The 11,122-nt window shown below is 69.8% G+C and overlaps 1 protein-coding gene and 1 long non-coding RNA gene across 9 annotated transcripts in view; both read left to right on the plus strand.

Moving 5' to 3' along the window:
* The window catches only part of ZBTB46 (zinc finger and BTB domain containing 46), a 113,427-nt gene that overhangs the window by 4,655 nt on the left and 97,650 nt on the right, over positions 1-11,122 (plus strand). For 2 of the 8 annotated variants that reach the window (XM_016146481.2, XM_016146497.2), the window contains exons 2-15: positions 828-1,018; positions 1,173-1,279; positions 1,369-1,539; positions 1,612-1,683; positions 2,118-2,307; positions 2,455-2,516; positions 3,110-3,126; positions 4,764-4,862; positions 4,937-5,030; positions 5,109-5,171; positions 5,264-5,386; positions 5,473-5,580; positions 5,651-5,807; positions 5,890-6,091. The exons of 1 other annotated variant lie outside the window; for it this stretch is intronic. In XM_016146481.2, the coding sequence (XP_016001967.1) occupies positions 828-1,018; positions 1,173-1,279; positions 1,369-1,539; positions 1,612-1,683; positions 2,118-2,307; positions 2,455-2,516; positions 3,110-3,126; positions 4,764-4,862; positions 4,937-5,030; positions 5,109-5,171; positions 5,264-5,386; positions 5,473-5,580; positions 5,651-5,807; positions 5,890-5,969 (1,534 nt within the window). In that variant the 3' untranslated portion in view covers positions 5,970-6,091. Of the gene's footprint in view, positions 1-827; positions 1,019-1,172; positions 1,280-1,368; positions 1,540-1,611; positions 1,684-2,117; positions 2,308-2,454; positions 2,517-3,109; positions 3,127-4,203; positions 4,224-4,763; positions 4,863-4,936; positions 5,031-5,108; positions 5,172-5,263; positions 5,387-5,472; positions 5,581-5,650; positions 5,808-5,889; positions 6,092-11,122 lie in introns of those variants that run through there. 5 more of the 8 variants (XM_036229147.1, XM_016146506.2, XM_036229146.1 and 2 more) reach the window with 4 other exon arrangements.
* Positions 6,608-11,122, plus strand: LOC118609952. The gene is made up of 2 exons (XR_004953516.1): positions 6,608-6,924; positions 10,014-11,122. It is a non-coding gene; the product is annotated as an uncharacterized LOC118609952 (long non-coding RNA).

An 11,122-nucleotide genomic window follows, 5' to 3' on the forward strand; every position in this document is an offset into this window, starting at 1 on the left:
AGCTTCGAGGACAGACCACGGCTGGGCCTGGTGTTCGAGCACACGGCGTGCGCCTGCGGAGCCGTCACAGGTGGCGGGCGCGCCCGTTCCCGCCGCGTGCGCACGGCGCGCTCCCGGGGCTCTGCGAGCGGCGTGCGGGGCGGCGTCTCCGCTGCCATCGCGAACGGGCCGCATCTCAGGGTTCGCGCCCCTGCCTCGCCGCACCTCCCGGGCGCGCCGCACCCCAGCCCTCCGGTCTCTCCCGCGCGGGCAGCGGGCTGACTGCGTGCCGCCCAGCCGCCCCGGAGCTGTCCCTGCGGGTTTGAGCCTCAGGCCAGGGACCAGCCGTTGCTTCTTTGGGGGGCGAGCCGCCAGAGCAGGCAGCACGCCCCTCACAGGAGTGACGCTGGATGGGCCCTTCCCCACGGGCTCCCGCCCTCCTCTCCAGCGTGTGCGGGGTGCTGGAGCGCAAGGCGCAGTGGCCCCCGTCGGCCCCCCCGCCCCAGACGCCCTCCCGTGGCGTCTCCGTCAGCACCCTGCTCAGCCCTGTCGTCGGCTTCTCCCCAGGGCCACTCCTTCCGCTGCAGCCCAGGGCGTGTCCGGGAGGGGACACAGCCCTTGGCGGAGCCTTCGCCGTCCTTGGCGTGGGCGGCACTGCCCCTGCGTGCCGTCTTCGCCGCCCCCCCCCAGCTTGTGGGAACAGGACTGGGCCCCGCAGGTGGGCGCAGTGGGTTCCGCGTGCCCCCAGCCGAGTGCGTGCACCCTGGCCGTGCCGCACGCCGGCGAGGGGTGCCCCCCACACACCGGCCGCGTGGGCCGGGCCGAGGCGAGCGTGCCCCTCCCCACAGCAGCAGCGCGGAGGCCCTGGACAGGCTGCTCCCGCCCGTGGGGGCCGGGCGCGCGCCCCGGAAGCGCACCACCAGCCAGTGCAAGTCGGAGCCGCCGCTGCTGCGCACCAGCAAGCGCACCATCTACACGGCGGGGCGGCCGCCCTGGTACAACGAGCACGGCGCGCAGTCCAAGGAGGCCTTCGCCATCGGTGAGCGGCGCCGCCTGCCCCCCAGACCGGTCGGCTGGCGGGGTGGGCCGCGGGCAGGGAGGCTGGTGGCGCAGCTAGAGCAGGCGGTGCCGTCCCGGCGCCCTGGGCTGTGGGCGAGGCTGCCCGCGCCCCTCCCACGTGCTGGCTCCCGCAGGCCTGGGGGGCGGCAGCGCGTCTGGGAAGACCACCGTGGCCAGGATGATCATCGAGGCCCTGGACGTGCCCTGGGTGGTCTTGCTGTCCATGGACTCCTTCTACAAGGTGAGGGCGCCACTTCCCTGTGCCGTCTCCCCCCGGCCCCGTCCCCGGGGCCCAGAGCCGGCCTGAGGCCCCCGCCCGCCCTCCCGCAGGTGCTGACGCGGCAGCAGCAGGAGCAGGCCGCCCTCAACAACTACAACTTTGACCACCCAGACGCCTTCGACTTCGACCTCATCGTGGCCACGCTGCAGAAGCTGAAGCAGGGCAAGAGCGTCAAGGTGCCCGTCTACGACTTCACCACCCACAGCCGCAAGAAGGACTGGGTAGGCCCCGCGGGCTCGGGCTGCCAGGGCCGCCGGGGCGTGCGTGCGGGTGACGGCTCCTCCCCTCTGCAGAAGACGCTGTACGGCGCCAACGTCATCATCTTTGAGGGCATCATGGCCTTCGCGGACAAGACGCTGTTGGAGGTGAGGGCCGGCTCGAGGCCAGCTGTCCTGCTGGGGACGCCTCCTGCAGGACTCACCTGGGACCACGCGGGTCACCGTAGTGCGTGGGCACCTGTGCTGTCCCGGGGGCACGGCCCCTGGACGTCTGGTGAGGAGTGGTCCCTCTCCGTCTCCGCCGCCCCCTCTTCCACGTGGGCGGTCTGAGGCCAGCGAGTTGGGGCTCAGGCCCAGGGAACCCTGCCGCCCTCAGCACCCCACAGCCCCTTCAGGGGCCATCCGCTGCGTGCCGAATGTGGGGCGAGGCCCCAGACTCGCCCAGCCTCAGCCCCGCTGACGGCGCCAGTGGCCAGGCACGGGGGGAGCAGCGGCCCAGAGCAGGGTCCGCCCGCGCCGAAGCCCCGCAGGGAGCCCCCTGGGCCCCGCACACCCACCCAGGCGGCGCTGCTGCCCTGCAGCTCCTGGACATGAAGATCTTCGTGGACACGGACTCCGACATCCGCCTGGTGCGGCGGCTGCGGCGTGACATCAGCGAGCGTGGCCGCGACATCGCGGGCGTCATCAAGCAGTACAACAAGTTCGTGAAGCCCGCCTTCGACCAGTACATCCAGCCCACCATGCGCCTGGCCGACATCGTGGTGCCGCGAGGTGGGCCCCGCGCCCCGTGCCCGTGCCCCCCGCGGCCCAGCCCGCACCCGTGCCCTCCCCTCCCCCCTCCCCCCGCCCCCACCTGCGCGCCCCCCCCCCCGCCCACGTACCCTCTGCCCGCGTCACTGCGGCCCTTCCCTGGCCCAGGGAGCGGGAACACAGTCGCCATCGACTTGATCGTGCAGCACGTGCACAGCCAGCTGGAGGAGGTGAGCCAGGGCGCCCCCCCCCCCCCCCCGCCGCCACCCGCCCTCCTCCCCTGTGTCCTGCCACGAGCCAGCCGTCTGTGCCTGGCCCGCTCAGCCAGCTGCTCGTACTGCACCAAGGCAGCCCATTCCCTGAGAAAGTGGGGCTCGGGTGCCCCCGGCCTGAGCTGGGCTTCGTACAGAACAGGGCACTCCCGTCCTGACCTTTTGGGGGACCACTGGGTTTTGGCGCTGAGCCCCACATCCCGAGCACTCTAGGTAGGACCAGAATGCAGGGTCACCACCAGCCAGTGCAGGTCCTGGGCTGGCTTCACAATGGGGTGCTGGAGGCCGGAAGCCTGTGGAGTGGAGCCCCAAGGGTCCTGGCACTGCCTGCCTGGCCCAGAGGGTGCCCAGGTCAGAGGCCACGGGGAGCTCGCTCCGCGCCCCCGCGACTGCCAGTCCCGATGGCGTCCCTGCGTGGGCTGTGGCGTGCCTGGGTGGGGGTGGCCTGGCTGGGCCGCACGCAGCAGTGGGCGGCGCTGGCCGGGGACCACGCGGGCCGAGCTGCCGCCGCTGATGCCGCCCATCCCCTTGCCTCCCGGTCGCTGCCGCAGCGCGAGCTCAGCGTCAGGTAAGCCGTCCCCCGCCCGTCGCGCAGACCGGTGTTTCCAGCCGGGTCTGGGCTGTCGCCGCGCCCACCCCCGGCAGCCCTGCCTCAGGCAGAGTGGGAGCGCTGCGGGGGGCCCCCCCGCTGCAGCTGCTGCCCCTCGTGGGCAGGTGTGGAACTAAGGCACAGAGAGGTTTGGGAACTTGCCCGAGCCCCACTGGGCCCGGACCCGAGGCCGGCCACCGCCCTCCGGGGGCTTCTTCCCGGTGAGGCTGTTTGTGTGGGCTCCAACCCCAGAGGGCTCTGCTGTCCTGAGCCGGCACCGCCGGACCTGTGGGCAGTCGCCACAGGCATACCCCTCCCTGGCCAGCGGGGCTCGATCTGCACCTCCTTTGCCGGATGTAAGGGGCCGGTCTGGACTCCCCAGGTGGTGGCGAGGCCCCAGCCCTGCGGCCCCCTGCCCACCCCGGGCCTGCAGTCAGAACAGAGAGGCTGGGAGGAGATCTGGCTGGGCCTGGGGTCCAGCTCCGTCCTGCATTGGGGGGATGAGTTCCTGTCCCCTCAGCGGTCGGCATGAGCCCCTGCCCGCAACCTGGGCCTTCTTGGAGTCGGGAGGCTCCAGACTGAGACCCCAGCCAGGGGAGCCCCTGAGTGCCCAGCCCCCGAGTGCTGCTGCAGTGCCAGAAACACCCCTGGCTCCTTGGCCCGCGCAGGCTGCTCGGCACCTGCTGCTGCCACGCCAGGCCCTCTGCAGGCCTTGGCCCTGGGACGGGAAAGTGCCCAGAGTCGCAGGAGGAGAAAACGCAGCCACAGCCTCGTTCTTCCTTCTCTGGTCGGCGAGGAAGCGGCGGCCAGTGGCCACGTCCCTCCCACGGCCCCAGGAAGTGTGGCTGGTCGGAGGGGGGGAGGGCCCGCTCCGCCAGGCCCCCGCTGCAGGGGCTTCCGGGGGTCTTCTGCCTCTTCCCGCTCAGGCCAGCTGGTGGCTGCAGGGACCACTGTGCCCCCTGCTAAACGGTCTCTTCTCTGTTCTTTCCTCTCCGTAAACCCTGGGGTTTCCTGCTCTGCCCCCCATCTCACTCTGCACTCTTCACCCGCGAGCAGAGGAAGCTGCGCTGGGATGTGTGAGGACAGCCCCGTGCGGGCCGCCTGCCGCCTGCCTCGCTGTGCCGGGCCGCGCCCTCCCCGCCCCCCCCCAGGCCTGGGGGAGCAGGGGGAGCAGGGTGCCTGCCGGGTGCCTCTGAGCCAGCTTCGCCCCCTGTCCTGCGGGGCCTGCACATCACTCGGGGGAGGGGTCAGGCCTTGGCTCCAAAGCTCAGCTGTTGTGGGGGGGAGCAGTGTGCTGAGCGGGGACCAGCTGCACACCCTCGGGGCTCAGACTCCCGCTGCCTGGTCCCCTTTCCTCCGGGCGAGCACGTGGGAGGGGGCTGGGCTGCGAGGGGAGGCCCCCCTCGGCTCTTGCTTTCTGCCTAATGGTCAGCTGCTCTGCCTTCCACGGTGTCCTTTAACCTTTGCTCTTGAAGAGGCGGGCCCTCCCTCCAGATCAGCCACAGGGAGGCCCCACCCTGCACAGCCCACCACACGGGCCCCGCACAGGGTCTGGAGTGGGAAGACGGGGCTCTGGGAGAAGACAGCCCCTTCTCAACTGCCCACTCTGTCCGCAGGGCCGCGCTGGCCTCGGCACACCAGTGCCACCCCCTGCCCAGGACTCTGAGCGTCCTCAAGAGCACGCCGCAGGTGCGGGGCATGCACACGATCATCAGGTGAGGGCCGTCCCGCGGGGCGGCGCTGGCGGCCAGGGCGGAGCCCCCTTGCTCACCCCGCCGTCTGCCCCTAGGGACAAGGAGACCAGCCGGGACGAATTCATCTTCTACTCCAAGCGGCTCATGCGGCTGCTCATCGAGCATGCTCTGTCGTTCCTGCCCTTCCAGGTGCTCGGGGTGGGGGTGCTGGGCGGGGCCCGGAGGCGCAGTGGCTCCTGAGCTCACCAGCGCCCCCACTCCGCTCAGGACTGCGTGGTGCAGACCCCGCAGGGGCAGGACTACGCGGGCAAGTGCTACGCAGGGAAGCAGGTACCCGCGGGGGCGGGGCCGGGGCGGGGGCGGGGCCTGGCCGGGGCGGCCCGGCAGGCCGGGTCCGGACTGCCCACACTGCCCCGCCCCAGATCACCGGAGTGTCCATCCTGCGGGCGGGCGAGACCATGGAGCCCGCGCTGCGGGCTGTGTGCAAGGACGTGCGCATCGGCACCATCCTCATCCAGACCAACCAGCTCACGGGGGAGCCCGAGGTGCGGGGCGGGCGCCTCAGGGCGCAGGGGCGGGAGCCCGAGGTGCCGTGCGTTAGGGCCAGCCCTGACCCTGTGGCTGCCCCCAGCTCCACTACCTGCGGCTGCCCAAGGACATTAGTGACGACCACGTGATCCTGATGGACTGCACCGTGTCCACGGGCGCTGCGGCCATGATGGCTGTGCGCGTGCTGCTGGTGAGTGGGTCCCAGGGGCTGCAGGTGGCTGGGCTGGTGGGGATTTTCCATCTGGGTCTTTTGGGCGCAGGACCACGATGTGCCTGAGGACAAGATTTTCCTGCTGTCGCTGCTCATGGCGGAGATGGGTGTCCACTCGGTGGCCTACGCATTCCCGCGCGTGAGAATCATCACCACGGCAGTGGACAAGCGTGTCAACGACCTGTTCCGCATCATTCCGGGCATCGGTGAGGCCGCCTGGGCCCCATCAGCAGGCGAGGGGCCGGCTGCACCGCAGTCCCCACCACAAGCACCTGTTTCTTTCCGTAGGAAACTTTGGCGACCGCTATTTTGGGACCGATGCAGCCCCAGACGGCAGCGACGAGGAGGAAGTGGCCTCCGCGACTTAGCCTGCCGGCCTCTCAGCCTCCCCGCCTCCTGGCCTCGCTCACAGACATTAACGTCATTCAAAAGTGTTGCCAATGTAATTTATTCTACACGTTTTGTAAAATAAAGTTTTAGGAAAAATGAATCCGTGACTGATAAGCTGGGCGCACAGGACTGCTGTTCTGCCTGGGCCCCGGGCTTGGGGAGTGGCCCTCAGGGCCACCAGCAGGTTGGCTGCCTCGGTCCCAGCTGCACGGCCACCATGGAGAGGGTGGGGTCTGGGGGCCTGGCTGTGCCGGGGCCTGGTCCGTCCCTGCCTTGTACCAGCAGGATGGGTGCTCCTTGCAGTCCAGGCCCAGTGCCAGGGTTCAGGGGATGGCAGAGCTGGGGCTCAGGCCCCCAGCTCCACTAGATGGGCGGGCCCCTTGGTGGCCACCCGGCCTGCACCCAGGGCCCTGGGTCTCAGCAGAGACAGCCTCTGCAGCCACGCCCCCACCACCACAAGTCTGTACCGCCGGGAGACCCAGCGGAAATCAGTGTGTGGGCGGCTGACAGTGACGAGCTGGTCCCGGCCACTGGCAGGAACCCAAGTTGCAGAAGAGGTGGCCAGGGCCTCAGCCAGCCATGCCCTTCAGGGCCAGAACCCCCACTCAGCCCTGCCTGCCTTCGCGCCACCTGGGGGAGGTGTGCAGGGGCAGATGTCCGGGCTGGGCAGGTGGGCCGTCGGCACCCCAGTCTCCCTCTGCCGCCCTCCATCCCTGGCTCCGGCCTCTTTCCTGCCCTCTCGGTCTGCCTACCCCCCGCAAAGGCCATGTCATGGAAAAGCTTTTGGGGCGGAGACAGGAAGCCATTGGGTGGGGGCCAGACCAAAGGCGGGCAGATAAAGGCAAGAAGCTTGTCCGAGGGGTGGCCCGGGCACCAGGGACCGAGGACCGATACGGGGCCAGGAGGTCAGCAGGAGGGCTCCCCCCCAATCTGGTGAGTGGCTCCCCCTCCATGTCTCCAGTGACCCCACTCATTCACTCATTCCCGTGCTATGTGCTGGGGACCGGGCGGCCACAGCAGGCCTGGCCCGGCCTTGGCAGTGCACCCAGGCCGTGAGGCGGGGACAACTCCTTCTGGCCTTGCCAGGCGAGGACAGGGGTAAACGGTCGTGCCGGGTGAGGTCATTCCTGGGAGTGCCCCCCAGAGTCCGGGCTGGGACTGACCAGCTTCCGGCGAATAAAGCCCCACATGTACACGCATGGGCCAGCACCGCACAGAGCGCGTCCGGACACGTGTGCACTCGTGTGCCAGGAAGAGAGTGCCCAGTGGCCCCCGCCCAACTCTGCCCTGGGGGAGGGTTGCGTCCTCTCTCTTCTTGGGGTCAGCGGGCACCCAGGACAGAGCCTGGAGGCAGGGAGCCTGAGCCAGAGGCCCTGCCCCTCCGGCCGGGACCTCGTCAGAGGTGGATTAGGGAGGTTAGGCCACAAGTCAGCTTAGGGGACTGCAGTCCGTTTGCTGCCCGGGGTCTGTGGCATGTTGGAAGTGGGTCACCTTCCAATGAGCCATGGGAGGAGGTTTCTGGGGTGCTGATGGGAGGAGAGGCAATCCCTCTGGCCCCTGGGTGGGCCCCAGCCCCAGAAACAGCACCAGGGCCAAGGTCCCAGACTCTCCTGGGAACAGTGCTGGGTTCATCAGGGGACCAGTCTAAGGAGGAGCCTGGGGTGGGGCCCTTCCAGGACAGTGGACTGATGGGGCTGAGAGCTATGGTCCTCACGCTGCCTTTCTGGGCACCTGGGCTCCTCCAAGTCCAGCCAAGGCTGAGGACTGGGCAGGGGTGTCGCACCTGGGAGGGGGCAGCTGTGAGGGCGGCTGCAGTCGTGGACACCTGCAGAGCCTGGTAGGGAGGGGTGGCTGGGATGGAGCCCCAGAGCCCTTCCCCGTACTTGCCCAGAAGCTTGCCTGTGACACTCAGGGTGCAGGTCCCTAAGGAGAGATGGACCGGCCTGCGGAGGGCTCCACCAGCCACCTGGGGCAGCCCCTCCAGGACTGTCCAACCTGAGAATGATGTTTCCAGAGGCACTCTCAGGCTCGTCAGCCCAGGAGGTGCTGCCCCTCCCCCAGCAGCAGCCGCCACAGATGCGGGAGGGGACCCTGGCCTGGCCGAAGGGAACCTGGGCCACCCTCTAGACCAGATGGACCCAGGCCCAGCACTGGGCACAGGTGGTTGTCATGCGGGCACACTGTGTGTCAGCAGCAGGGGCCGGAGGCTGGGTTGGCTCAGCAAAGAGCTCTGCCCTCAGGGTACCTCGGCTGGGCCACCTGGAGCCAGGAAGCACCCCACTAGCCGCCTGGGTTCCTGGGAGCCGGAGAGGAGGGGCCGAGGGGGAGCAGGTGGAATTGGGCTGTGCTTAGGTTAGAGGGTGGCAGGGCCCCCATGTCCGTAGCAGCCGCGGGTCGGGGCCAGAGGAGGGCAGGGCTGGGCGCGATGGGGACGGCCAGGCGGGTGGGCCTCGCTCTGGGCGCAGGGCCCTTGGCGCATCTGGTCACCAACTGGCTTCCAGGCTGGGCACCAAGAATGTCCTGGGGCCACGTGGCGGGCCCCTGACCCTGCCTGGATCTCCTCGCCCCCGAGTCCCGGCATGCGTCCCTGACCAAGCTGTTTGGGGGAGTGCACGCCTGGAAGCCGAGGGGCGGTGGTGACGGCCGTGGGCCAGGTGCGGGGGCGGGGGGAGGGGCTCAGGCACAGGCTGAGTTCTGGGGAATCCACACTGAACCGGGGGCCACAGGGTTTGTCTGGGAGCAGGAGGTCCACTCGGGCAGTTAGGGCGCGCGGGCCGCCTGGGGACAGGGCGGCCCCGCCGCAGGAATCTGCCGCCGCGGCCTCTGCCCGGTGCTGCTGGCCTTGGCCCTGACTTGGCCCAAAGCGAGGGGAAGGGCCCGGGTCCCGGGAGGTGCTGCCTGGCCGCCGCGCAGGTGCCGCTGGGGGCTCCTCCAGGCTGGCGGCGGCGCGCGGGGCGTGGATCCCGCGCGCCCTGCACCCCAAGTCCTGCCCGCACAGCGCTGCTGCGGAAGTTGTGGAACGAGAGGAAGCCCACGGATGGCCTTAGCGCCCCGGGGCCCCAGACCCCACGCCTGCCCTCGCCGCGGGGCCCCGGGTCTGTGAGCGCCGCTTGCGGGTCATCCGTCCAGTTTCTGGAATAAACGACTGAACGGTGACACCGGGCGGCACGGTTCGCAGGAGTCAGGTGAGGCACCGGGCGTGTGGTCACCGGGAGGCCTTTCCCGGTTGTCCCGGCCCAGGGCGCCCCTGGGGACCAACTGGCTTCCAGGGGACCACCTACTGCCGGGGCAGGCCTCTGGAGCCAGGAGTCCCAGCTTGGGGGAGCCTGTGTGACGCGGCAGGTCCACAGGACGGGGTTGGGGGGCTTCGGGCAGGCCCCGTAGGCCCTGCGGACCCCAACACCTGCCCGTGGTGCTTGAGGTGCGCTCCTGGCAGGTTGCGGTGGGGCGCCTGGCAGACGGGGGGCCTCCACAAGCACCATCGGCCGGGCCTTGGTCCCCATGCACAGGGCACGGGGGTGGGGGGGCGCGGCCCTGCGCACGGAGGCGGGGCGGAGGCTTGGTGTCTTTATAGTTCTGAGATTCATTCGCACATGGGAAATCTTGCCTCTGCCTAATCACGAAAGTCAAGAACAGACGAAAAGGACAAGCGTCTGAGGACCTGTGGATGTGGGGGAGGGGCTGCGGGCCGCTGGGCCCAGGAGGCTGACTGGCTGGGGCCGCCCGCCAGAGCCGAGTCTTCGCGGCCCTGCCGGGTGAGGCGGGGCGACTCCGCTTCCCGCGAAGAACTGAAGCCCGCAGGCCCCAGACCTGCAGGCGGTCACCGGACTCACTCCAACCCACCGAAGGGGGCGCTGCAGAGGCGCGGCCACGGCCGGGGGGGGGGGGGCGGGCAGAGGGGTTTTCGCCGTCACTCTTCCTTTGGGGAGACCTGAAACCGAATGACCCCACGTGTCCGAATGGAGGGTTTGTTTCAAGGTGTCGGTGACATTATTCTTTTGATGCCACTTTCATTTTTTCAGGTATTTTTGCCTGACCCTGAGCTAAGACCAAGGCCCAGGAGGACCCAGAACCCGAGGGCACAGTGCGAAGGGACGGAGACCTGAGTGCAGGCTGGCTACTGCGGCCTGGTTTTCTGGACGCAGCTGCTGCCACGACCCAGGGGCCTCGTGGGTCAGGCCGGCCCCTCCCACCTGATGCCAGCGCCTCAGGCCGGTCCCGCTGCCCTGCACGACAGGCGTCCAGACAGGATCGCGGGGATGCAGGCCCGAGGCAGAGCGGCTGCCTCCTGCAAGGGCCCGCGGAGGATGCTCACTGGGGGCGAGGAAGCGGGCACACAGCTGGCTGTCCTCCGTCCTCACGGTGGCGGGGGGAGGGAGCCCCTGGGGAGCGTGCCGGCTCCGGGGCCGGTGGGCGGGTACGTATCTGGATGCCCTGTGCGGTACCGGGCCTCTGCCGGCTTGGAGTCGACCCGGGATGGGGCGGTGGTGTCCAGGGACGAGGTCCTCAGTGCGCCACAGACGCCTGGGTGGGGCAGGTGACTGGGCAAGGCCTGGAAGCAGCCAGGATCAGAGCGGCCGAAAGCGGAGCCGCCCAAGGCCCAGCACAGAGCTCAGGCCGCTCGTGCTGGCCACCACCCTGCTCACACCGCCATCACTGTCCTGGGGACGGCAGTGGCTGGCCAGCCTGCCCCAGGCGCCCTCCGCCGTCGCCCTGCCCCCACCTCGTGCGGCACTCAGGGGCCTGCTCTGCGGCCCGAGGCCCAGGCCCAGGCCCTGCTGGCCTGTCCGACAGCCGCAGCCCGGCTCTTCCCACTGGACGGCCACTCACAGGCGGCAGGAAGCCACTGCTGGGTGCTGGGAAGGAAGAGGCCACAGGGACCGTGCTGCTGGCCACCAGCTGGCCCGGACTTGGCCCAGGAGGGCTGCAGAGCCCAGTCCGACTGTCCCTGGCTACGGGTCTCAGAGCCCCGCCGTCCCTTCCTGACGCCAGTGCCAGTGTTTGGAAGGGGGAGGGGAAGGGCAGGGCGCCTGTCCATACCCGGGCCGGGCAGGTGGGAGTGAGGTCCCCTCTCTGTAAGACGCCCCCCAAACCGGACTCTGCAAGGTCATTAAATGAAACAGCGAAAACA

This window comes from Rousettus aegyptiacus, unplaced genomic scaffold (genome assembly GCF_014176215.1).
Source record: "Rousettus aegyptiacus isolate mRouAeg1 unplaced genomic scaffold, mRouAeg1.p scaffold_m13_p_12, whole genome shotgun sequence".
Classification (NCBI taxonomy): Eukaryota; Metazoa; Chordata; class Mammalia; order Chiroptera; family Pteropodidae; genus Rousettus; species Rousettus aegyptiacus.